Raw genomic sequence first — 26,408 nt, forward strand, 5'->3', positions numbered from 1 at the left:
CAGATGTAAAAATTCAAAGTCTGTCTGGCTTCCGTTGTGGCATTATAGTAAGAAATGTGCATTTGTTGAGGAAAGAGTCAGAAAAGAGTAGGAACAAGTCAGAAAAGTCAGAGAGGTACCACTGCAGTTGGCAAAGGCCATGTGAGTGAATTTGTTTAGTGCTGTTGGCTTTCAGCAGCCAGCCTACAGCCATTCTCTTCTTGTTGCTGATGGAGGCACAAGGCTCCATGGGCTGTTCTTCACCTAGGATATGGTCCTTAACTCTTCTTTTGTAGAAATCCAACCCAGAACTGTCTCTTGATGGTGTAAGAATTTTCCAGACAAGGTCCCCAGACAAATCCTAGGGAAGAGACAAGGGAATTCCTTCATCACACCTGTTTGAAAACCATCAGTGACCTATTTTTCTTTAAATCTAGTTTTTGGCCTACCATCCAAAGCTTGGAGTAACTGCCCCCTTCCCCCCAGAGGCTCTGGTCCCCTTCGAAGTGAATCATAGATGCCCATATTCTTACAGATGAGGAAACAGACCTCGAGAGGGCAAAAGACACCCCAGGAACCCAGACTCCTAGGTTTTTAATGAGCTGTATAAATGGCACAGTCATTAATTGGCAAATGATGACATTTGGGATAACCTGGTGTAAATAAAGAGCCTTTGTTACTAGTGCCCCCATCTTGTGTGTATCTTGCAGAGTATTTTCATTGTGCCCCCAATACCTGACAAGGTGCTGGGCACAGGGCAGATGCTTTATAGTTTTTGTTGAGGAAGTGAAATTCTTATATCGTTGGAAGGGTCAGGAACACTGTGAGATGTTTTAGAGCAGTTGTCCTCAAACGTTTGTGCTTCTGCACTACACAGATTCAGTTTAAGAAGAATTTTCATCAGGAGGAATGCAACAAAATTTTAAATTTTCATCCCAACTTTTAATTTTATCCTACAAGGAATTTATTTTTCCAAATAAAATAAACCCCTCCCATCATCCGCAAGGCTCATGTAGGTTTCCCGGGGATGCTGCACGAGGGGGAGGGAGGCCTTTCCAGCCCCTGCTGCAGCATCACCCAAGGCCAGCTCCCTGGGACACCTGAATGCACTGGAGGTCCCCTTTCTTTAGTTTACCCTTCATTTTGTAGACAGCTCCAGACCTCTTCCGTCCTTACCCACAGGCTTACCTGTGGCCCTGCCCTCAATGTGATTACTCTTTTGGATCCTTCATTCCCTTTCCTGATCTGAGTCCCTTCTCTTCTACTGGGTTTCCTTACTCTCCATTTAGGAAACTTTGCCCTCACCCAGGACACTTTTGCACTGTGGTCTCATGTGATCCTGGCATCCTTCTTGGGTAAATAGGATGGATGTTGTCACCCCCACTATTGAGGGAAGGAAATTGAAAGACTGAGGTGAAGGAATTTACTGAGAGGCTCATGTCTGGGCTTTCCAATGCCCTATTGCTCTTTGCACTTCTGTTTACTGCATGTTTCTTGCACAGCCAGGCTGCCCATGTCAGAAGACCTGGGCTGGATTCCAGACTTGTGGTTCACCAGCTCTTCAACCTTGGGTCTCAACTTCTATGAGACCATTTTCTTATGTATAAAATTAGGAATGATCATGTCTGCTCTATGGGGTTATAGGTATTAATCTATTAAATGTCATGACCATTCTTTAACATTGTACATGTAGAAAGGGTTTTATATTAAAGATTTTATTTTATTTATTTTTAAAGATTTTATTTATTTATTCATGAGAGACACACAGAGAGAGGCAGAGACACAGGCAGAGGGAGAACCAGGCTCCCTGTGGGGAGCCTGATGCAGGACTGGATCCCAGGACCCGGGGATCATGCCCCGAGCCGAAGGCAGACAGTCAACCGCTGAGCCACTCAAGTGTCCCTAGAAAGTGTTTTACCATTAGGAGGGATGTTCACATCCTGTTTCACTGGATCGTTATACAGCGCGGCCTGAGTTCCAGAGTTTGTGAAACTGAGATTCACCCCAGTTGCTAGATGAATGACCCCGAGACCAGGGAAGCTGTTCCTTTTGCAGTCACCCAGGTAGTCAAAAGCAGAACTAGTCTGGAATTCTGTCTCTGGACTTATAGTCCTATGTGCATTCTCTTATACTCCTGCTTCCCAAAATCCAATGAACTTGGGTCTTAGGGGGTTTTCAAATATCATCAGAGCAAACATCAGAATCCCTCTTGGCTACAAATGTCTCCCAGCAGGTGTGTCGAGAGTAGGGAGCCCTGAGATTCATGCCTGTCTGACCAGGGAATCCGTGCAGCACATCATTCATCCCTTGGTGCTGGCTTCTGGTTTTCCAACTGTTGGATTCTAATAATTTGTGATTCTTTTAGAGGGAGCATGACTTTTCCTGAGCAGCTTTCAATATGCTCCCTCTGCTCTATCAACCTAGAAACATGTGGTCCGAGTCCCTGGGCCTGAACCAAGTGTTTTGCCAAAAGGCCAAGGCAGCTGAGTATTATAGTGAAAGACAGCAGGGGCTTCCTAGCTTGATGCTTTTACCTCCGATTTTAAAGTCTGTCTGTTCAGGTGTTGCCTGTTCTTGTAAAGGGCTCAGATTTCCATCTAACTGATTGAGAGGAGGCTGCCAGAGGCTAATCTAATATTTTGGGGTTGGCATTGCATTTTGTAAGGAGGTGGAGGTGGTTTCCTTTTACACCTCGAACTTATTTCATTTCCAATCATAGAGGAAAAGGCAGGCATTGTCCTGCAAAACTGCCTTCAACTCTTGCCAATCTGGCTCTTCTTTTTCAAAAGTAGCCTTTTTTTTTTTTTTTTTTTTTTTTTTTTTGCCTTTGTTTCTTCCTGTATTATGGCAAGTGTAATCCCTGTGTTTTGTGGAGCCCTGCAGCCAACCTGACTTACCTTCTGCCCTCAGTGCTGGGGGGTGCTGCGTGGAACCAGAAGAGGGAGGGCAAGGGGGTGAAGAGCTGCTGGGCCCATGTGTGAGGGCCCCAGGAGCCAGGAATAATGTGGGATTAACATGAGTAATATGACAAAAAGGAACAAATGAGGAGTGAGGTGTTTGCAATGGAAAAGGCTTGACAAGGCTTACTTGGGAACTAATGATTGTTTCTGCCCTAGGTTGCAGACCACTCCTGACTACTGTGTACAAGAATGCAAAGAGTTCTGGAAATCTTTTCACATTGTGTGCTGAGTGTGGGAGTTGCTGGCAGATATTAGCTTGTGGAAAACTGCCAAAGGGCAGATTCAGGTGGCAGATTTTTAATTATGCTCCTGTTCCTCTACTTTAATCTCCCAGAATCAGGAAGGGGATGGGTTGAACAGATCACTGGGAGGCCAGAAGGGAAAATGATCCACTGATGAGCTGTGTAACCTGGGGCAAAACAACTTTTCTGTGCCTCAGTTTTTTCATCTGTAATTTGGGGATAACACTCTTACTGGTTGACTGCAAGGATTAATAGCAAAACTATGCAGCAGTATGGACCCTGGTGTTAGACACATGGTATTTTTACTGCTCACTAGATGGTAGTAGCTGTTGGATTTTTACTATGAAATTCATCCTTAAAAAAAAAGTTTTTAGATGCAAGGTTGTGTTTAGCATGTGGAATTAGTATTGCAAGCAGGTTTTGGTATGGGGGTAGACTGAATGTTTTTAGATGATGGGTGGGAACAGACAGCAAAGAGTGCTATTAATACTTCACCAGCACCAAAGTGGCATTCATTTCATTTATCTTGGCATAAAAAAAGAATGCAGTGAGTGTAGTGAGCACAAAGATTCGTCTGGAAGTAGGCGTGCTGGTGTGTAGTTTACCCAGCAAGCACACATCTCACCTACTGTGTGCCAGACAAGCGCAGGCGGCTGGGGCTCCAGCAGAGACCACAATTCAGTCCCTGAGGCTTTTGCCACCTGGCAGGCGAGATAAACATATAAGCAGGCAGTTTCAGGGTGGGCTGTGTGAGATGACGGGCCGTGCTGTGGGCACACGGGAGGGAGGTGGTGCTGAGGTCCCAGAGCCAGCACCATCTGGTCTACACACATATCGGGGGGCATTTGACTTCTTGCATTGATTTGCAGATTGCCAACATAAATTTTGTTTTAATGAGCAGACACTTAGAAGATTCCGAAAAAAAAAAAAATTCACCTGGGCATGCAGAGGCACATAAGAGCAAGACGGAGTTGCTTTGGTTTGTTTCATAGCAGAGGGAGGGGACACCATGTTTCCTGAGTGCCTTACTCTGCATTAGGAACCTTTGATACTTCATGGCAGCCTGGGGAGGCTGCTAGAATCCTGCTTTTATTTAAAAAAAAAAAATCGATTGGCCTCAGAATCCTGCATGTGCCCAGGGTCAGAGCTGTGGCCCTAGAAATCATCCTGAGCCTAAGGACTGGACAGCATTGCACTGTCTCTTGTCCCCAAGCCTTAACCCTGCCAGGAACTTGTCCTTCATCTGTTGTTTGGAGTGAGAGGAAAGGAAAGGTGTTTTGGGGGAAAGGGAAGGTCTGTCTTGCTGGCATGTGCCGGGCGGGAAGGTAACAGGAACTGCGTCAGCCACACCACCTGTATCCTCTCTGTCCATCTTTACCTCTGTGAGAGCTCCTGACTCTCTTGCTTTTGTAATATTCACTCTCCACTGGCCACTTAGATTAGGGGAAGATGTGAGCCTCACGGTCATTTGAGGCACAAAGACTATCAGCTGATTGGGACGTCTGATCTACTTTGTTTCAGAAATGTTTGCAATCCAAGAAGCTGAATAGAGTAGAGTAAGGTCTGACCATCATAGGTCCCCGATGGAGATATTTGCCACCAGAGGCCACCTTAGCAGCATCCGGCCCAGCCTCCTTGTGTTGTAAACAAGGCATCCATGTCATCCCATGAGAAGTGGGGTTCCCGGACTCCGGGTGCAGCCCCTCCCTGGCCTAGTCACCTGCAGGTGTGCCTTTTCTGCCTGGATGGAGTTCTGAGCGGGGGCTCAGGGTCCCAGAGCTGACCTCAGAGCCAGAAGCGGCATGGTCCAAGGCAAGCATGCTGGATTAGGAGCTGGAGACCCAAGGTGTGTGACTGTCAGGGACTGCCCCCAACACATGCACACTGGCACTTGTGTGCCTCTGTGACCCTCCTGTCATCTCTCAGGTGTGTCCAGCTCATTCACTCTGAGCTTCCCCTTCCACACCTTGTCATGACCCTCTCGGTCCCCAGAGCCTGCTTCCTGAGAGAAGGAACGCAGGCCTGAGGGGTCAGTGCTGTCCCTTGAAGCACTGCCCACCGTTTATTCAAATTTCCTGCAGTTCCAAGTACGTCTGGCAGTAGCACCTGATAGGAACACGAGCTGGGTCATTTTAAACTTTCTTGCAAGAGAATCTACATTTCTTGGAGAATTTTGATTTCCAAGGCAGCCCTTGCTCCCAGCCTGCTCAGAACCCTCTCAGTGAGGACTCACGTTCTGTTTTGTTGCTGCAGCTGGGAGACGTGTTCTCAATGCCCCAGCAGAGACAGTGGAGTGTGTCTGACAGCAGGATTCATTTTAGTGCAGGGTATGTTAAAGGCACTTTGGTGAGCTACTGAGGATGAGCAGGAAACTCTTACCCTACATTTTGGATAAGTGACGTCAGCCAGTGGAGATGTGGAAGTTCCAAGACCCAAGATACATCAATGAAAACTTGGCGCCCCAGCCTAGCCAGCCACATTCTTAGATTCAGGAGAGCGCTGTTTACTTAAGAGGTTACAGGGAGGGACACCTGGGTGACTTAGTGGTTGAGCATCTGCCTTCAGCTCAGGTCGTGATCCCGGGGTCCTAGGATTGAGTCCTACTTCCAGGCTCCCCTCAGGGAGACTGTTTCTCCCTCTGCCTGTGTCTCTGCCTCTCTCCGTGTGGCTCTCATGAATAAATAAATCTTAAAAAAAAAAAAGTTTACAGGGACTTTCTATATATATATTTTTATTTATTTATTTATGATAGTCACACAGAGAGAGAGAGAGGCAGAGACACAGGCAGAGGGAGAAGCAGGCTCCATGCACCGGGAGCCCGATGTGGGATTCGATCCCGGGTCTCCAGGATCGCGCCCTGGGCCAAAGGCAGGCGCCAAACCGCTGCGCCACCCAGGGATCCCTACAGGGACTTTCTGATTTGGGTACATCAGATAGAAATGAGTTTCTCTGCCCCAGGCTGCCCCCTGAATACTCCACCCTGTGACCCACCACCTCACCCTCCGCTGTGAGGAGGCACCTGGGGGGACCCTGCAGTGTTTCCCTTTCCATGTCTGTACCTAGGATTTTTCTCTTTGGAATTGTCTCCTGAGTGAGTGTCAGCATTATGTGTTTAACAGAAAGAAACTTCAGTCAGACCTATCTATGGCCTTGCTCTTTCACATCTTTTTTTTTTTTTTTTAACAGGTTTAATGTGGAGGGTGAGACATTGAATGTATTAGATCCCAATAGGCAAATAATAATAATAATAATAATAATAATAATAATAATAATAATAATTTCTAGAACCTTCAGGTAGTTTCAGATTTTTCCCTGCTAAATTGTATTGGGGAAAAAAAGTCTAAATTTCATTCTTTGTGATCCTTTCAGTTCTTATACTACTTGCTAGTATACTTGCTAATGTGTAAGAGCATCTGAATTGTACATCATATCTTTGTGGTCAAAAAGATAATGAATGATCCATTTCACAGCTAAAATTAGAAGTATATCTCATGTATGTGCTCTTACAGAATCAAAGTTATTATCTATAGTTCTTTTTTTTTAAATAAAATTTTTAAAATTTTTATTTATTTATGATAGTCACAGAGAGAGAGAGAGGGAGGCAGAGACACAGGCAGAGGGAGAAGCAGGCTCCATGCACCAGGAGCCCAACGTGGGATTCGATCCTGGGTCTCCAGGATCACGCCCTGGGCCAAAGGCAGGCGCTAAACCGCTGTGCCACCCAGGGATCCCTTGTCTATAGTTCTTATTAAAAGCTCTTACTTTCCACCCCTATCTCCTTCAAAAATTGTTATCAGGCTCCATGGAACTGAATGTTACCTATACTGTAAGCGTTATTAGGCAATAATAATAATAATAAAAAAACCTCTTTTGTTGGCTTCCTTAGCCACACTGCTTTTTATAAATAACTTAGAAAGTGGAGGCTTCATCACCTTGCTAGAACATTTCAGAAAATGAGGACATTGGAAATCAAATCTTCAATCTCTCTAACTCCTCATAAGAAACAGAGGCATTGAGAGGGAGAGACTTAAGGTCATGTGGCTGGTCAGGGCCTGGCTGAGGACTCGACCTTGGACAGAGCATAGCTTCCTGGAGTCTATGAAGGACCTGCAGGGGTTGGGGGGGGGGGGGGCGGGGAGCAGTTAGGTGTCTAGGGAAGATGTTAGACTGTCCTTTGAAAGCAAAATCATTGGAGTAAAGTCTCCCATGACTTTTAGGGAGTTTGGGTCTTTTCCTGGCTAATATAGTTTTTGTGGCAAGGAGGAGCCTGTAGGGTCATCTTTGTGCCTGGGAAAGGCTGAGTAGCTGTCCTTTTATTTGGGGGTGACTTGGGGTGAACAGAACTAATTGCTGATGCTTTTTTCCTGCCCTGTAGTTGTACCAACATGCCCTCTGTCCCATGGCTGGAAGTTCTCTTCGTTTTCCTGTTTTCTGGAGGTAAGTTTTTTTGGTCAGGAGTAAGGTGTTGTGGCATTTGGTTTGCTTTACATTCTGTTGATTTTAACTTCTAGAGTATTTTAACTTCTCAAATACATCTGCAACTCCCTACTCCATGGCCACCTGCCTAGTGTGAGCCCCATTGTCTCATGATTGGATCACTGCAGTAGTCTCCTGATTGATCTCCCTACCTCCATCTGGTTTCACTCCAGCCCATTGTCCACAGAACAGTCCTTTCAAAATGCAAATCTGGGGTGCTTCAGGATGGCTCAGTTGATTAGACATCTGACTCTTGATTTTGGCTCCAGTTATCTCAGGGTCATGAGATCAAGCCCCACGTTGGACTCTGCACTCCAGAGTCTGCTGGAGATACTCTCCCTCTGCCCCCACCCCCTCTCACTCTCTTTCTCTAAAATAAAAAAATCTTTTAAAAAAACAAAAATGAAAAAACCAAAAGGCAAATCTGATCATACCAGGACCCCTCTCCACTCCTACTAGCCCTTGCCCAAAATTTTTTTTTTTTTTTTTTTTTTTTTTTAGTTTATTTGAGAGTCACAGAGAGAGAGAGCAGGAGCGGGGAGGCTCAGAGGGAAAAGAGAAGCAGGCTTGCTGCTGATCAGGGAGCCTGATGTGGGCTTGATCCCAAGACTCCAGGATCATGACCTGAGCTGAAGGCAGATGGTTAACCGACTGAGCCACCCAGGCTCCCCTTGCTTAAAATTTTTAAATGGTATCTACTGCTCTTAAGAGACCTTGCTTGATCTGACCCCATACCACCTCTAGTGCCCTCTGGTACCCTCTCCCTCTGCACCACAGCCCACATTCCTCCTAATCCTGCCCAGCTGCCATGCTCCCTTCCTGCCTAGGGGTTTTCAGTAGGTGACCCCACTGCCTGGATCACCCCCTCACCCAACACTGCCACCTGGTAAACTACTTCAGCACCCAGTACAGCTCCTCCAGGTTCCCCAGGTCAGGTCAGTTCCCTTAATACCTATAGCCCAGAGCACCTCTGCTGTGTAACACTTAACACAGATAGGAGTTTACTTCTGTGTGAATTTTTAAAAACTTAGTATCCATCTTCTGTACCAGATATAAGCTCCATGAGAAAGAGATTTTGCATATTGTTTATGTGCTGCTATATAATCTTGGCACCTAGCATTGGGCCTGGTGCATAGAAGTGCTCCAGAAGTGGATTAATGAATGAATAATGGAGCAGATCAACTTTGTCTTTACTCCCCTCCCAAGTTCTAGCCTTGTTAAAATGAGGTGGTAGAAAGGAATCAGAATGTCTCACAGGTTGTCCTACAAGTAAGAACAAGTGGACAGCCTGTCTGGCCATCTGAGTCTGGCTCAGGATTCTCTTGTGATCTGTGAGACTCTCTGCTATGTTGAATCTGTCAACACCTGCCTGTTCCCTGGAGTCTGGGGACATGAGAGAGGCTGAGAAGGTGGGTGGTTGTTCAACCCACCCAACCCCCTCTCTAAGCCATGTGGATAGATGGAATAATATAGTAGCTTCTGGGTTAGGGGCCTGGGGCAATGAGATATGTTTGGGGACAGGACCTGAATGAGGTCCTTGAGGCTCAGGCACAGTCCAGGTTCCGCTGTAGTTTATTGCAGAACTTTACCTCCTGTAGCCCTATCCAGTTTACAGAGCACTTGATATGACCATCCCTGGGCTGTACAGATGAGGTGGGGGTGGCCCAGTGATGCCTGTGACTTGCTCAGAGTCACACAGCTATTGGTAGCAGAGCTGGGACAAACACCTGCCTCGACTTCTCAGCTGGCCTCACCACTCTGGGTTCCTCTGCGGGGAGGAGAAGGTGCAGGAATCATCTGACTAGGCCTCTGCTCTCTTACCGGTAAAGTGAAAGGGTTTGACCAGACTCGTGATTCTCAGTCCTTAGCGCCCACCCCTCCCTGCAGGAGATCAAAGTTCTGGCGCCCAGGTAGATGGCCTCCAGAGGCTGAGCTGCTTTGGTTAGAAGAGGAAGCAAGAGTCACCCAGTCATCAGCCCCCTATTCCAGGGGCAAGCTCTGCAGAGTCCTGAGGTAACTTCACAGGAGAGCAGTGGGGACGTCACCCAAGGCACAAGCAGGGCTCATCTGAAGCCTAGCACCTGCCGTAACAGCTGAGCACACAGCACAGCACACATTAGCTGGGTAACCTCTTCAGTGAGTGGTCTCTGGTCTCAGAGCTCCTCTTCCTTCCTCTCAGGGGGGAGGCTGCTGGCTGGTCTTCAGCTGGGAAATTTGCTGATAAGATTTTTAAAAAGGAACAGTGTTTTTCTGTTCTTTGGAGGGTCTTGGAGGTTCCTTGGCTCCTGGAACCTTTGCAGTAATTCGTGGACTTCTTTGGGAAGCCTTAGTGTGCTTGCTTTGCATGGAGAGCTGGGCTAGGCTTTGCAGAGGATGGATGGAAGTATTCCTGCCCTTGGGCACTTCTAGGGCACCTGGGCCTATACAGGAGGGGGCCCGAGGGGGCTGGTGGGTGGCTCAAGTCAGCAAGATCTTACTGCTCTCTGAGTGCAATGAAGCAGCGCTTCTGTTTTCTGGAAGACCAATTTGCTGAATTATTGAGTGAATTTTCTGGTTTTGAAGTGTTGCCCAGCCTCTGTCCCAACATCTGCCATTTTTAAATGCAAATGGGATAATTTTTTTCTCCCTGCAATTCAGTCTACTGTCTTTATGTGTAGTTTGTCTTGTTTCTGCCTCTGGTGGCAAAACCGCAGTGGCCAACTCTCCCAGACCTCATGAAAGATATTGGTCTGACAGCTCTTGTCTGTGGGGCTAATTACTGGTTCAGCATTCTGGCCAAGAACCATCCTCTGTGAGTCAAGGTTGAGGCAGGGGCATCAGGTGAGCAAAAACCATCCACTTGAAGGTGAGGTGGGGAGAACTGGGAACTACTTTAAGTTTGCCCCAGGGAGTGGTGAATGGAGAGGAGCCAGAAAAGATAGGGCTGGGGCCAGCCCTGGGGGTGGCTGATGCAGGGAGGAGTACTGCAAAGCAAGAGGCATCCCCATCCCAGACCTTGGCTTTTTCTTTGGTTTCTCCCTCCTTATAACTTCCCTGGCAGGCAGTCATAAATCCCCTTGGGCCCAATGGTGCCTGCTTGGTGCGATTCCCCACCGCCAGTCCCCTCTCCCCCTGGCCCTAGCAGTTTCCCATGTTCATATTCCTTCATCTGCCCCTGCCTGGCTTGCTCCCCTGCTCTGCCCCCTTCACTTTATTTCCTCAGTGCTTACCCACCACACATTGGCATTTAGAAAGCAGCTGCACGTGGACTTCTACTACTAGACCTCAACCATGTGTACTTGGCTTTTCAAAATAGCCCTCAAGGTGACACTCTCATGGCCTTCAGGACTTCCATCATGATTGGCTCATCTTCAGCAATCCTGGGGCTTCCTTGGCATGTCACCCCAGCTCCCAGACTTTATTTTTTAAATATACCATCATTATAATTTTACTGGACATCAGTCATATAAAAGAATGAAAGACACGTTCATGAACTTCCTACCCCAAAACTTCTTAGCCTTGTTCATATTAATTGCACTGAACACATTTATCAACACTTACACGTAGCCCTGTCTCTCTGGATATTTGTTATCTCCAGCATTCCTCCATCACAAGTAACCCTGAGAGGAGAGTCCCAATATACCTTTCCCCTTCTCTATGATTGGTTTTCCTTTGAATCCTTTTCCAGGTATGATACTACAGGGGGCACAGGCTGTAAGCAGCTTGATGACTCTTAATTCGTTCGGCCCGGCTGTTTTCTAAAAGGGTTGCACCAGTTTTCAGTACCACCACTGGGAAAGCTTTTCCTGATTTGATCTTTCCCCAATTACATTTGAATTTAGAAGACGATCATTTAAATTTCACAGTTACAAGGGTATCTCATTGTTTGGGTTCAGATATTTTCTCCTGTGCTTGTCTATGAACTGTATGTTTATATCCAAGGTTAATTTTTATGACAATGTGCTGTCTGCCAGAGGGGCACCCGATTATTATGCCTAGCCAGGGGCAAAACTCATCAGAATCACAGGCTCTCTGTATTCCCCTCTATGTATATTCTGAATTTTTTGCTTCAAAATACCCAACTTTAAATACAAAGGTACCTGATAGAAGTGAAGTAATTGGAGCGTTTTCTTTATGCTATCTATCTGGTAATTTTTGAGGGACAACATCATTAAATTCCTCCACATTCCAGTTTTCTCTTTTACTACCTGTTGGTTCTGGTCACATGATGCGGACTAAGACTTTGTCATGATTGCTTCTGGTGTTTTCTCTCGTAGTACGCCCATCTCATCCTCTTCAGGAAGTCCACGTAAGCAGGGAGACCATTGGGAAGATTTCAGCTGCCAGCAAAAGTAAGGCCATGTGTTATTCAACTGCCTAGACTCCCATGTTCCCCTCTGCATGATGGACCCAAAGGAAACCATGTTATTCCAGAATGTTCTTGCCCCAGTCCTATCTTTCTTTCACACTGTGGCAGAGTCATTTTCCCCAAACAGGCCTGACCCAGGTCTCCATTCTGGGTGAAAACCTTTGGTAAATCCTTGTTCCTAAATTTCTCGGTCTTGCTTGGGAGTCCTCTGCTATGTGACCACCATCCCCCCAACCAGCCTCATCTCCCACCATGTTTCTTCCTCTTCCACCCTTTTCAGCATCTACCCTGTGTGCTCAAGCCACACTAACCTGTTCCCAGAGACCCTGTATGTCCCTTCCTTGTCTCTCTGGTGAAATCTCCCTCAGTCACTGCCTTTTGGGTGGTGCCTTCCACTCTGACTTCCACTCTCCATCAGGTGAGGTGATGGTTGTGGATTCTGGAGCTGGACAGCCTGGGTTTGCTTCCCAGTTCCATCACTTACTGGTACTTTGGCCTTAGGGAGGTTACTGAATTGCCCTGTGTCCTTTCCTCATCTGTCCACCGGGAATAAAAACCATACATCTATTTAGGAAAGGGGTGGGGAGCTAGGGAGCTGATAGCTTAAGGGTATAGGGTTTCTTTTTGAGGTGATAGACAATGCTCTAAATCCTGTGTCAAGGATGGAATGTATCTGTAAATGTACTAAAAGTCTCTGAATTATATATTTTATTTTATTATTTTTTAATTGTTTATCTTTTGAGAGAGAATACATGCACAAATTGGGAAGGGGCAGAAGGAGAGGGAGAGAGAAAATCCCAAGCAGGCTCCACACTCAGCACGGAGCCCAGTACGGGGCTCGATTTCACAACCCTGTGATCATGACTGCAGCTGAAATAAAGATGTTTAACCAACTAAGCCACCCAGGTGCCCCCTGTATTATATACTTTAAATAGATGGATTTTATAGTATGTGAATAGTATCTCAATAAACCTGTTTAAAAAAATTTTTTAAATAGCCATTTACTTAGGGTGGTTATAAGAGTTAAATGAGAATATATAAAGTACTAGAGGCAGTGCATGGCATGTTGGGAAGACACCGTCAATGCTCTCCTCACTTGAACTCTGGGGTAATGCCACCTTCTGTACCAGGGTATCTGGCTGTATCCTGGACTCAATTGTGGCCCCCAAGGGCTGGGACCAAGGCTCTTCAGTATCCCTCACTGGTCCAGAAGCCCCTCCTCTCATCTGGCTCAATTGGTATTGTTGAATTAGACTCTTCTAAGTATTACAAAGACTTCCACACAAGCATTGTGTGAATTGTGCTTTTTTTGGGGGGGGGGGGTGCAGGGGGCGGGGATCGGGGGAAGCGCACTTCCTGCCACAGACGAGGGCAGCCTCTGGCTGGGGCCTTCTCTTGTGTTAGTTTTGCCCATGCGCCCCAAGGAGCAGCAGCCTGATCCACCCCAAGGTTGTTTCTGCCTCCAGGCTGCTTCAGGAGGGAGACCCTCCTGGGACCAGGGGGCAGGGAAGCCGGTTGTCCCCCGCTGTATTCTTCTCTTTCCTAGTGATGCAGTGCTCAGCTGCAGTGGACATCCTGTTTCTGATAGACGGCTCACACAGTGTCGGGAAGGGGAGCTTTGAAAGGTCTAAGCACTTTGCCATCATGGTCTGTGACGCTCTGGACATCAACCCTGAGAGGGTGAGTGCAAGTCTTGTCATCTTTGTATTAAGGCATTGTTGGTTGCAAGTGACAGAAATCCAGTTCTAAGCAGAAGAGGACATTTACGGGGTGCCTGTGCTGCTCGGTGGGTTGGGCATCCAACTCTTGATTTCCACCTGGGTCGTGGTCTCAGGGTCTATAGGATCGAGCCCTGCCTGGGAAACTGGGAATTCTTCCTCTCCCTCTGCCCCTTCCCTGGCTCACACATGACCCCACTCTCTCTCTGTCTCTGAAATAAATAAATAAATAAATAAATAAATAAATAAATAAATAAATAAATATTTAAAAAAAAATAGAAGAGGACAGTCACTGGCTTGTGGAATGGGAAGACCAGGGGATGGGTCTCAGTTCCAAGCCTGTAGGAGCCAAGGACTTAATTCCATCTCTTTTTCTCCTCAATTTTGTATTCCTTGATTGGCTTCTTTCCCAAGAAGGCTTTCCTTACATAGCACATTTGCCCTGTACTACCCTGCAAGCTAATGATCCCAGTAAAAAGAAAGTGGATTTCTTTCCCTGCCCAGGTGGTGGAAAGTTCCAGGGAGGGCTCTCACTGGGGAGGCGTAGGTCACATGACAATCCCTTGCAGTCAGAAGGGAAAGGTTATCTGGCCACCTGTGAGTCATGGGCTGAGCCACCTTTTGGGCTCCCCACTAGAAAGATAGGTGTTTGTCGAACTGTCAGAAACAGAAAGCATAGTGACAAAAACTACCTCAGAAGAGGAGAGTCTCAATGTGAAGTGCAGCTCCTACCCTGTACGTTCACTTGAGAGGAACTACCCCTCCCTGAGTGAATCCAGCTAGTTTTTTCATTTCTTATTCTTCCTGGCTCTGGATAGCTGCTCTTACATAGCTGCAGAATGTGCTGGGCATGGCCCTTGCTGCTGAAAGGGGTAGCTTGGGACAAGCCAATAAAAAAATTGGGCAACAAACACAGTTTCTAGACATTGAAACACAAACGGCCTTTAGATATCTGAAAAGATGGCCATCCTCCCTCAGTGTAACAGCAGATTTCCCACCAAAATACCATTTTCACTTCCTGGGTTAGCAAAGTTCCGGTTTGTGACACACCCCGTTGGCAGATGTGTAGAAAAGCAGGTACACACTGATGGTGGGGGTGTATGTAACCTGGTGCAACCTCTAGGAAGGGACTCGAACAGTATCTGTCGGAATTAGAAAGGCCTGGATGCTGTGACTCAGGAATTCTACCCCAAGGAATCTATTCTGCAGATACTCCGATAGATGCAAAATAACTCACACACAGAGTTGTTCCTTGCAGTGTTGTTTACCATCGTAAAAGATTCCAGGTTATCCAAACACCCATTCATAGGGAGAGGTGATTTCATTATGGTGCACTCATAAGGGAAACACTGGGCAGCTAGATGAAGTGGATGGGGAAGCTCTCTTAGATGGAAAGGCACCAACCCAGATGAGAATTAAAAAGTAAGGTGCAAGTGGTATGTGTAATGTTTTACTTTTTTATGAAAAAGAAAGGGAGGTAAATAGAATCTTTTTGTACTTGGAGAAGTAAAGAGGTTAAGAGTATGAGCACCTGGGTGGCTCAGTGGTTGAGCATCAGCCTTTGACTCAGGGCGTGATCCCAGGGTCCTGGGACCGAGTCCTGCAACAAGTTCCCTGAAGAGACCCTGCTTCTCCCTCTGCCTATGTCTCTCCCTCTGTCTCTGTGTCTCTCATGAAGAAATAAATAAGATCTTAAAAAAAAAAAGGCTAAGACCAGTGGTTTGCTGTTTATAGGGAGGGTGGGAACTGAATGAACAGTGGGATGCAAATCCAGGGGGGGATTCATCCATTTTATATATTTTTATACTTGATGGATTTTGAACCATGTGAACCTACTCAAAAATCAAAATTTAAGAAGGGCATTTTGGTCTGAAAAAGCCATACTTAAACTTGAATTAAAGCCTGCTTGTGAACAGGTTGCAAAAGGAAGTGGTTTTCAAAGATGACATTCCTGGGTTAATCCCAGAAAAACCTCTAAGATTTAAGAGCAAGAGTGGCTTTAAATGAAAGCCAGTTTTCTCCAGAATGGCAGGTAATTTGGGGAGAGTGAGCACATTGTTTTGGACCACAGGCAGTCTGGAATGGCCATCTGAAGACCCGTAGCAGATTCCATTCCATCTAGGCATGAGCAGCCCAGAAGTTCCAATCATGAAGTCAGCCCATCGCAGGTCCCTAAAGGGCCAGGGCCAAGGACTGCTGAGATCCACCTTCTGCACAGGGTCCTGCTTTTATTTTATTTTTATTTTTTAAGATTTAATTTATTTATTCATGGGAGACGTGGAGAGAGGCAGACATAGGCAGAGGAAGAAGCAGGCTCTTTGGAGGAAGCCTGATGTGTGGTACTTGATCCCAGGACCCCGAGATCATGCCCTGAGCCAAAGGCAGACATTCAACCGCTGAGCCACCCAAGCATCCCAGGGTCCTGCTTTTAAAAGGAAATGATTCCCCCAGAAAGTTTCATCAGTTATTTGTGGAGGAGGGCCCTTAAAATCAAACGTCTTGTTGATGTTGGCACTGATGTCATGTGTCCTTGAAATGTGTGGCCTAGAGGCCCAGGAAGATGGTAGGTTGAGAGATAAGAGCTGTATGGATTATTGGTGAAATACTTCACAGATAAAGAAACAGGCTCAGAGAGGCTAAGTAACTGCCTGGGGTCACACAGTAATCATAGGGAACAGCAAAGAGTAGAAGAACGGGGGCTCTTGACTTGGAGCTCAGGACTTGTTCCATTAGGTCATTTGTCCCTCCCAGTGGGTAGCCCCTGGGTCAGGATGAGGTGACATTCAGAATTCACACCCTATCACATGGCAAATAGTGGCATTGTGTGTGTGTGTGTGTGTAAGGGGTGGGTGATTACCAAAGGGTAAGAAAACCAACACAAAAAACTTCATGGCTGGCACTATTGCTTTGTGCCAACCATTGTTGGTGTAGTTGTGTCAACCACACGTCCCCAAAGTTCAGGGAATTAAAACTCAGTGTTGCCAGACTACATCTAAAATGTGCCATTATATTCTAGAGGCTGAGTTTTAGGTTAGATACTGGCAAACCAGACGGTACCCACCACCAGGAGCCAGGACGGTGAGAGCCATGGAAACCTCCATACGTGAGGGCAGCTGATGATCGTGTTCAGGTGAAAGGGGGTGCAGAGTGGCTCTATTTCATTCAGATAGAATCTGGGTGTTCAGAGATGTTACATTTGAGCTTGACCTGAGACAAACTTTCTCACAGCAAGACTCACCGAGCAAAGGCGTTGGGGGCTCTGAGTGAGCAAGTGAGCATCCGGACCTCGAGCCACTCAGACTTGCTGGAACGTAACAAAGGGTGTTTGCATGAGAGCTGTTTCAGATGGTTCCATCCGATTTGTGCTTCAGGGTTTATGCTTTTGCTGCTGCATTTCTGTGACTACTTCTACCCCCATGTGCAAGGGATTTGATTTGCACCTTATTTTGCTTTCTAAAACTTTAGTTTTCCAGTTGCTGTAAATTAAGGCTTGTTATGGATGCTCTGTTGTTGAGGTGGATTGGAGGTGTTTGAGGTCTTCCTCCCAACAATTAAAAGCTGAGAAGTTTGCTTCCTGGCTCTAATACAGGGTTGCAGCAGAGCAATTACAGTGTGGTAAGAAATCTGGGCAGGCTCGCTCCTGAGCATACAGTAAACCAAAGATAAAAGGCAACTATTTTGCTCCCAAACCACTAATTAAATTAAGTGCCTTAACCACTGACTCAAGCTATTTCCATCTTGTTTTGAAGTTGTATCCTTCCTGTTTAATTCAAGTAAATACACCCAGCTGCTGGTCTCAAGGGAGTTTTTTTTTAACTAAGTAATCCATTACATGGTTCAACTAAAACACATTCAATGCCTAGTGTTGCTCCTACACGTGTTTTTCCATCTACCCTGTTTCCCTACCTGCTTTTTTTTTTTTTTTGAAAAAAGATTCAATTATTTCTTTGAGAGAGAGAGAGAGAGTGCATGAGTGGTGAGGAGGGGCAGAGAGAGAGAGAGCATGTCAAGTAGATTCCATGGTAAGCATGGAAGCCCGACTCTGGGCTCAATTGCACGACCCTGAGATCACGACTTGATCTGAAACCAAGAGTTAGACATGTAACCGACTGCACCACTCAGGCACCCTATCCCTATTTACCTTCCTGAGCATCCTTCTGCAACTGCTACACACAAACACAAGAAGTATGAAGTATATCATGCTATATGCACTGTTCTGTCCCTCACCTTTTTCCCTTCACATTATCTTGGAAGTCTTTCCATATCTATGTATATAGGTAACATAGGCATTAATGTAGATCTGTATCATTTTTTACAGCTTATTAACATTTTATCTTAAGGATTTACTGAGGTTTAATTAACCAATCCCCTATTGATGGACATTTGATATTACAAATGTACTGTGAGCTTGTAAACCCATTATCTCATATATATGGAAGTATATCTGTAGGAAAAATTCCCAGTAGCCCTATGCGATTTTAACTATCAATAAATATTGAAAAATTGCTCTCCATGGATAGTGACATTTAGGTTTTTACCAGCAATGTTTGAGAACTTGCTAGTTGCCCCTGCAAACATTGTGTTTAGCTTTTAGCTACATCTCTCTGTGGTACAGTTAAGCATCTTTTCTCATACTAAAGAGTCATTTATATTTCCTGTGTGACCACTGTTCATATCCTTTGCCCATTTTTCTATTGTGGTGTTGGTCTTTTACACATCAATTCCTAGACACTCTTTATATATAAGGAAAACTAACCCTGTGCCTCTGACTTGAGTTGCCAACAACTTTTCCATTTGTCTTCATTTTTGATGGCATTATGGTATGTTTTCCTTGCAGAACTTTCCTTTATGTAGTCAGATTTGTCAACCTTGTCCTTTATGGCTTCTGGATTTCAAGGCATAGTGAGATCTTTATCCACTTTAAAGTTAGGAAGAAATTCTCTCAAGTTTTCTTCTAGAACTTCCACAATTACATTTTTTCATGCATAAATCCTGAATCCAGTTGTCATTGATCCTCTATTCTTTTGTAGGTGGCTGTTCAGTTGTCCCAATATCACTTACTAACCAGACCATCTTTTCCCCCACTAGTTAGAGATGCTACGTTGGTCATAAGCTAACTTGGAGGGAGATTTCAAAAGGGTTGTTCCTCAGAATCTCCTGAGCTTCTCTTCTGCTCTGTTTTCCAATGTCCCACACATGCCCCACTAAGACTTAAATTTCCTCCTATTGAAGATGCTCACCAGCTTATCCTCAGAACTTCCTGTTAAAGCAAGGTCTGTTGGGCCATGCTCATTGGGAGCAGATGCAGCTGGCTTGGTGGGGCTGAGTGCTTTGATGGGTCTCTGAAGCCTGTTCAGGGATCAGCAGTGGAGGAATTCAAGTAGTAGGTAAAAGACAGCCTCATTGCTTAATTATGAATCACTTGACCTATTTGCAATCTTGGCCAGAATTGGGGTTGGTTAAGAGCACAGTTGCCAAGAATGCAGTTTCTCCAGGGGTTCTGGAGAACCAGTGATTGGGTCCAGGGTGTGGGCCCTTAAGAGGAGGCCTATATGTGTATAGCTTTTTCTGTTTGAGTCATACTAGTGTCCTAACTGCCCAGAAAGTGACTTTGTTCAGTTTCCCTTCTCCAGTTTTGGAGGGCATTAGATTTTCTCATATGGCCTCTTGAATGAGGATGCAAAGTCTGTTTGGAATCACTCGTGGCTCTGACCCTTTCCCCTGTGGAGGGACTTCAGCTCCAGCATTGCTTGTGACAAGTTAAGATGTTGATTGTCCTCCAGCATGACTCTGGTCTGGAGAGCTGGCCTTTCCCCAGCTGGCAGGAGCAGGCCCGGAAGAGCTGCCCCAGCCCAGCCAAGGATGCACATGTGGTGCCTGTGGTCAGTGGTGAGCCACCAGTGAAGGAGGCTGTGGTTCACTTTAGCGGCACCACTGGTTGGGTCGGCAGCATTCTGCTGAAGGCCCGTGCTGGCTAAGAAGGCAAGCCGTGTAACTGAGGCTTAGTGAGGCACGAAGGCCAGTGGCCCAGTTCTCCTCCTCATGAGCCCTGGGCCAGATCTGTGTCCTCTCTCTATTTTAGTTTCTCCAGCAGTCAAGTGAGTGTCGATGGCGCTTCTGTGGGTTAAATGAAATAAGGTGTGAGGTTGCTTAAAACAGTGCTTGTACCTGGGAGACCTTTGCAAGTGTGACCAGAGACCCTGCCCTAAAGAGGCCCACAACCTAGCCGGGAGAGTGGCCAGAGTGTGTAGGTTGAGAAGTTTGAATTGGTGGTTGTCAGTACAGCACACAGGCAGATTCACCATTTCCTTCCAGAGGCTCCTCTTGATCTTTGGAACCTTCTTTTAGGGACACTGGAGAAAGCCTTGGCACTGGTATTTGTTGAGTGGGCCGCAGGGGGCAGGGTGGGTGGTCAGGGTCATTAACCTTTCTTCACCCTGTTTTCCCTTAAGCATGTTTGTGACTTGGCCTTGCTCTCAGACCCCTGGGCCCTCTGTCTCCTACTACAGGTCAGAGTGGGGGCAATCCAGTTCAGTTCTGCTCCGCATCTGGAATTCCCCTTGGATTCATTTTCATCCCAACAGGAAGTGAAGGCAAAAATCAAGAGGATGGTTTTCAAGTATGTATGATCAGATACCACCACGGTTAGGATGAAGCCAGCTGCTCTTAACATCGCTCCCTGGAAGGGTGTGACTGGCCTGAGAGAGGGCTGTGATTTGGCCTCCAGAACCCCAGCTGTGCACCCCAGAGTAATGAGAATTCCCTTCCCAAGAGTGCTCCTTATTATTATATAACAGTGTCCCAGATGGGAACTTACATGCAAGTTAAAAAGGAAAGTATTTCTGTTACTATTGTGTGGAGTTGTCAATTAACCAGGGACAGAGTGCTAGTGAAGGTCAAGACCGGTCCAGAGCATGAGGTGATGGGAAAAATGCTGGCTCTTTCTCCCGATTCTTTCCCTGGTGACCACTGCAGCTAGGACGGCTCACCATACCTCTTGGAGCTGCGTTTCTGTCTTCTAGAAAGAGTAAGTGTCCCTCTGTTTTTAAGAATGCTTTAAAAATGATGAATAGCTACTTATGTGCTCGTACACGTACACACCCTATAAATTATGTATTAGTAGGGTCATAATTTTATTCACATTACAAATCAGCTGATGTGTGTGTATATGCAAATATGTATATGAATATACACATATTTTGTGTATACATTATATATGTGTGTAGAATACACATATCTATATGCATATGAAAGTGTGTTATATACACATGCTTCACACACACATGTTCACAAACCATACACAGAAGAATACCATTCTTTGCCATCTGATCTCTGGATCCTCTCTGGACCCTTTGTGCTGAAGTCCCACTGCTGTCTGTGGTGCCAGCCACCAACTCCAGTGGTGAAGGCCCTGGGCTCTGTGGCCCTATTCCCCATCACGGGCTTCTCTATGCCTGCCAGTGCCCTCAACAGGCCTGCATCCCCACACTGGGCACCCCCAGTGACTTCATCTCAGGCTATTTCCCCCAGCCAAGGGGTGCCCTGAACAAAATGAGAGACAAGTCAGATACAAGAAAATACAAAGAGGAAAAAAGCACATTGAAATGTTTGCTAGAAACAACATCAGTGTATCCTGGCCTCTCCTAGTTCCCTGGAGCCTTCTACCCTTGAGGGCTTTGAGAATGGTTTCCTATAGAGACACAGTCTTGGGCTCCAGTACCCTATAAAAGGGGCAGCCCTTGTAAAAGTTAGATCTTTGGCCAGAAGGTCTGGGTTAGAGTTGCCTAGGGAGTGTGTCAAAACTGCACATGCATTCGTTCCCTCTCAGACCTACTGATTCCATCTCTGGGCTGAGGATACTTAGATACAAGATACTTAGGATCTGAACTTTTAAAAGGTCTCTCCCGCTGCCTCTGTGCCCTCTGATTCTTATGCAAGTTAACCTTTTAGAAACACCTTTATTAACATATAATTTAAATACCGTAAAGTTCACACATGTAATGTGTACAATTCAGTGATTTTTAGTGTATTTTCCAGAGTTGTGCAACTATTACTGTGATCTAATTTTAGAACATTTTCATCATCCCAACAAGAAACCTTATAAACAGACTTTTCTCCAGAGATGATATATAAATGATTAATAAGCCCTTGAAAAGATGTTGAGCATCATTAATCATTAAGGAAATGCAAAACAAAACTGTAATGAGCTACATCCACTAGCAAGGTTAAGATAAATGACAGACAATAGCAAGTGTTGGCAGGGATGTGGAGAAATTGGAACCCTCGTGCACAGCTAGTAGGATTTTTTTTTTAAAGGCTTTGTTTATTCATGAGAAACATAGAGAGAGAGGCAGAGACACAGACAGAGGAGAAGCAGGCTGCATCCAGGAAGCCCGATGTGGGACTTGATCCCGGGACTCCAGGATCACGCCCTGGGCTGAAGGCAGGCACCAAACTGCTGAGCCACCCAGAGATCCCCCAGCTAGTAGGATTGTAAAATGGTGCAGCAGCTTTGGAAACAGTCTGGCAGGTAAATACAGACTTACCACATGACCCTACAACTCTACTATGAATGAATTGAAAAATGTATGCCCCCAGAAAAACTTGTATACTAATGTTCAGAGCAGCATTGTTTATAATTGCCAAAAAGTGGAAACAATACAAATGTCCAGTGAATGAATTGATAAACCTAATGTGGTATATCCAAACAATGGACTATTATTCAGCCATAAAATGGAAGTATGATGATTCATGCTCCAACATGGATGAACCTTGAAAATAGGATGTGCTCGGCGAGAGAAGGCAGACACAGCAGGCCACATGTTGTATGATTTCACTTATATGAAATGTCTGGAATAGTCAAATCTGTGGAGACAGCAGGATTAGTTACCACCAGGGGCAATGGGGAAGATGGATAGGGAGTGACTGCTGATGGGTATAGTAGGGCTTCTTTTGGGGGCGATGAAATGTTTTGGGCCTAGTGGGGATGGTTGCACAATTCTGTGAATATACTAAAAAACTGGTGAACTACATATTTTAAAAGGGTGAATTTTATGGTATATGAAGTATATCATTATTGATCTAACATTTTATTACAAAAACTTCATGGTACCCATTATATGCATGCTAACACTGGCAAAAGAAAAAGTAGCCTGTTGATTTAAGTCAAAAATTGTTTGGGTGATTTTGACTCCATCACTTGGCCCCTTCTTCTGAAAACATGAAGCAAATTGCTGCAATTGGCTCAAAAGGCACTTTTGAGATCATCCAGTATCTATTCCAACCCCTCATTTTATGGAAGAGGCTATTGATGTTGAGAAGGAGCAGGTGACTTGGCCGGGACCTCAGAGTCCTGTTGCTCGTCCAGTAGGCCCCACCCAGCTGTTCTCCAGCTCTTCCCACCAGCCTCAAGAGTTGGTTGACCCTCTTCTCAGCTATGTTGAAAATCAGAGTGAAGGGCTTGAGAGTATTATTCACAGCACAGGAAGTCCAGAGACTCAGCATGTGCCAGATGAGGACATGGCAGGTAGAGAAGGAAGCCTCTATGTGTCTGAACAAGATCAGCTCTTCTTATGGGGCTGTGCCTGGTTAGCACTCGTGTGTCCTAGGATGACTATAAGAGGTAGCAAACAAGGCAAGGAGGCAGTAACTAATTTTTTGGCCACAGTTGCAGGGTCGCTGAGGATACTAAACATTAAGACAGTATTATTAATCAGTACAGAGGAATGTTGGCTGAGTGGGAGTCATGACCTCCCCAGGACTCTTTACCCTTTTTCTGCAGTGCAATTTTAAATCCTGGACTGATTGGGACAGCTCTACCCAAACCCCCAAATAGTTGCCTCTTGAGACCACAGCAATCCCCTGAAAGTGTGTTTTGAGATGGCTAAGTAACTGCCCTGACAACCACGTATCGCTACTTTGCAATCAGAAGTTTAAAAAATACTACAATCAAACCTTCCAGTATTGCACCCCATGATAACATAAAATCAGATAAAGCCTGGCCAGCCAGATCTGCTCCAAATATCCAGAGCCTCCCGGCCAGCTGGCTGTGCAAGCTCATACAGTCATTTTCCTAATCTTTTAAGAATGCAACTCTTGGGTTTTCTGTGATTGCATTTTTTTTGGACCCCATCTGTAGCTTTATCAGATTTATACTGTATTTAGAAAGCTCTACAGTTTACCTTAGAGTAAGAGTGAAGTAGCTCCACTTTACCTTAGCACAAAGACTTTTTAGCTAACTATGGGGTCTTTCAATCATCATTAACATTTAAACATAGCTTTTATTATTATTATTTTTTATTTATGATAGTCACACACAGAGAGAGAGAGAGAGGCAGAGACATAGGCAGAGGGAGAAGCAGGCTCCATGTACCGGGAGCCCGATGTGGGATTTGATCCTGGGTCTCCAGGATCACGCCCTGGGCCAAAGGCAGGCGCCAAACCGCTGCGCCACCCCGGGATCCCTAAACATAGCTTTTAGAGTATTTATAATTACAAAGCATTTTGCTCTTTTTTAACTTATTATTCGGAGAGTCTTTTTGCATAAAGCTGCATTTTTCATGTTGATTTTTTAAAGTTTATTTATTTATTCATGAGAGGCACAGAGAGAGAGAGGCAGAGACACAGGCAGAGGGAGAAGCAGGCTCCATGCAGAGAGCCCGACTTGGGACTCGATCCCGGGTCCCCAGGATCACACCCTGGGCCGAAGGCGCAACGCTAAACCACTGAGCCACAGAGGCTGCCCTCATGTTGATCTTTTTATTTTTTAATTAAAAAAATTTTTTTTCATGTTGATCTTTTTAAATGGTTATATAATAACCCAATGAATTGAACTATCATAGTATATTAAATCATTTCTCTGAAAGGACACATTTACATTGATACCAAGATTTTTGTCTATTGATTTAAAATAGCAAAGGAAGAAAAGAAAAAAAAAAAAAAACAACTCTGTAGTCAAAACCCCTCTACCTACAGTGAGTTCTCTGATGAATTATTTTTCAGAATCTGTTCTATGGACTAACCGAATCAGAATCACTGGGGCAGAAGGGGATGGTTTAAAATGTAGATTCTCAAAAAATAAAAAAATAAAATAAAATATAGATTCTCAAAAAAAAAAAAAATGTAGATTCTCAGCCTGGTCACACACCCACCACCAATTTAGAGTCTCAGTTGACACCAACTGAGAATCTCCATTATTCTGCCTCCAAGGAATTTTTATGCTCATTAGAATTTGAGACTAACTCTCAAATTCTCCTCTTGAGTAGGACAGCTAGTTAGTTTATCATGGTAACTGTCACTGATGGAGCACTCATTGGGTACTGAGAGATACTGGGTGTAGCATTTTAATCCTCAATACTCTTACTTACCCTACTTTAACAAGGAAGGAAACTGAGTCTCAGGTTAAGTAACTTGTCTAGTTTACTTGGCTAATAAATTTCAGATCTAATATTTGAGACTCTCTGACTCTAGAGCCCACGTTCTTAACTACTTGAGTGGCAAAATATTTAGATTCTAGAACCCCACCCAATCCCTGCCAAAAAAAAAAAAAGCCCACGCATTGCAATCCCAACTCCCCCAAGACAGTAGTCAGTCTGTGTACCTTCTGTTTTCAACCTGGTTTAGTCCCATTCGAGAAGAATTGGAAAAATCTTGATGAGATGCTGGCCTCAGACCTCCTTCACAGACCCTGAGCTCAGAATAGGCTCTGAGATAGAAATGTTCCACAGCCAGGAATGAAGAGATGGCAGGGTTTTTTTTTTCTTCATTTCCCAGAGTTCAGAAGTCATTAGGAATCTTACCTGACCTGTAGAGTATTCCGGTGGGAAAGGCACATTAGGGAGAATTGGAGAGGACAGACAACACAGGCATTTGTGTGCTGAGTGAGATGAAGGACAGACACACCACTGGCCAGTGGAGTTGGGAGCCTGGGCTCCTGTCTTTGACATTTGGTTTTTCTCTAACCACAGCCAGGAGGCTCAAAAGGCATACTGCCAGGGATGTGAAGGCCCAGGGAGCTCCATGGTGACAGGGCACCTTGGCTTTTGGTGAGCAGAGAGTATTATGACCATTAGGTTGAACAGCATAGAGCAGGGATCAGCAAACTTTTTCAGTGAAGACTCAAAGAGTAAATATTTCAAGCTTGCTGGCCATGTGTTCTGCATAGACAATACATAAGTGAATGGATATGGCTGTTTCCCAGGAAAATTTTATCTATAAAAACTGGCAATAGGCCAGATTTGGCCCACAGGTTATAATATGCCAACCCCTGGAGAGAGAAAAACCATTGGCTTTGGAATCTGTTGAAACTCCAGTTCTGACCTTCACTACTTGGGTGAGGAGCAGGTGACTTAAATGGCTGTACAGTGTTATAGTTAAGAACTTGGGTTCTGGAGGTGGAGGCTCCAGGGTTCGAGTCCTCCCTCCACCATTCATGAGCTGTGTGACCTTATATAAAGCCTTTTCTTGAACTCTCCTATCTCAGAGAGCTGTGGTGAGAATGATCCAAGCTTAGCACCCGTACACACACACACACACACACACACACACACACACACACAATATGATCCAAGCTTAGCACCTGTACACACACGCACGCATACACTCAGCACAATCATGCCTGGCACACGAGAAGTGCTCTGGAAATATTAGCAGTTAATATTACTATTCTCTGGGCTAGGATTTCCTC

The 26,408-nt window shown here is 45.3% G+C and overlaps 1 protein-coding gene and 1 long non-coding RNA gene across 3 annotated transcripts in view; one reads left to right on the plus strand and one right to left on the minus strand.

Annotated features, from left to right (window-relative positions):
- LOC119877698 lies at positions 1-26,258 on the minus strand. Its single transcript, XR_005380640.1, has 4 exons — positions 25,522-26,258; positions 25,323-25,427; positions 11,845-11,976; positions 1-340 (listed from the first exon to the last, which is right to left on the minus strand). It is a non-coding gene; the product is annotated as an uncharacterized LOC119877698 (long non-coding RNA).
- VWA2 (von Willebrand factor A domain containing 2) overlaps positions 1-26,408 on the plus strand; it is a 47,353-nt gene that overhangs the window by 1,403 nt on the left and 19,542 nt on the right. For both annotated transcript variants that reach the window (XM_038578858.1, XM_038578859.1), the window contains exons 2-5: positions 7,557-7,618; positions 11,914-11,988; positions 13,552-13,685; positions 20,233-20,342. In XM_038578858.1, coding sequence (XP_038434786.1) covers positions 7,567-7,618; positions 11,914-11,988; positions 13,552-13,685; positions 20,233-20,342 — 371 coding nt within the window. In that variant the 5' untranslated portion in view covers positions 7,557-7,566. The remainder of the gene's footprint in view (positions 1-7,556; positions 7,619-11,913; positions 11,989-13,551; positions 13,686-20,232; positions 20,343-26,408) is intronic.

This window comes from Canis lupus, chromosome 28, assembly GCF_011100685.1.
Source record: "Canis lupus familiaris isolate Mischka breed German Shepherd chromosome 28, alternate assembly UU_Cfam_GSD_1.0, whole genome shotgun sequence".
Classification (NCBI taxonomy): Eukaryota; Metazoa; Chordata; class Mammalia; order Carnivora; family Canidae; genus Canis; species Canis lupus.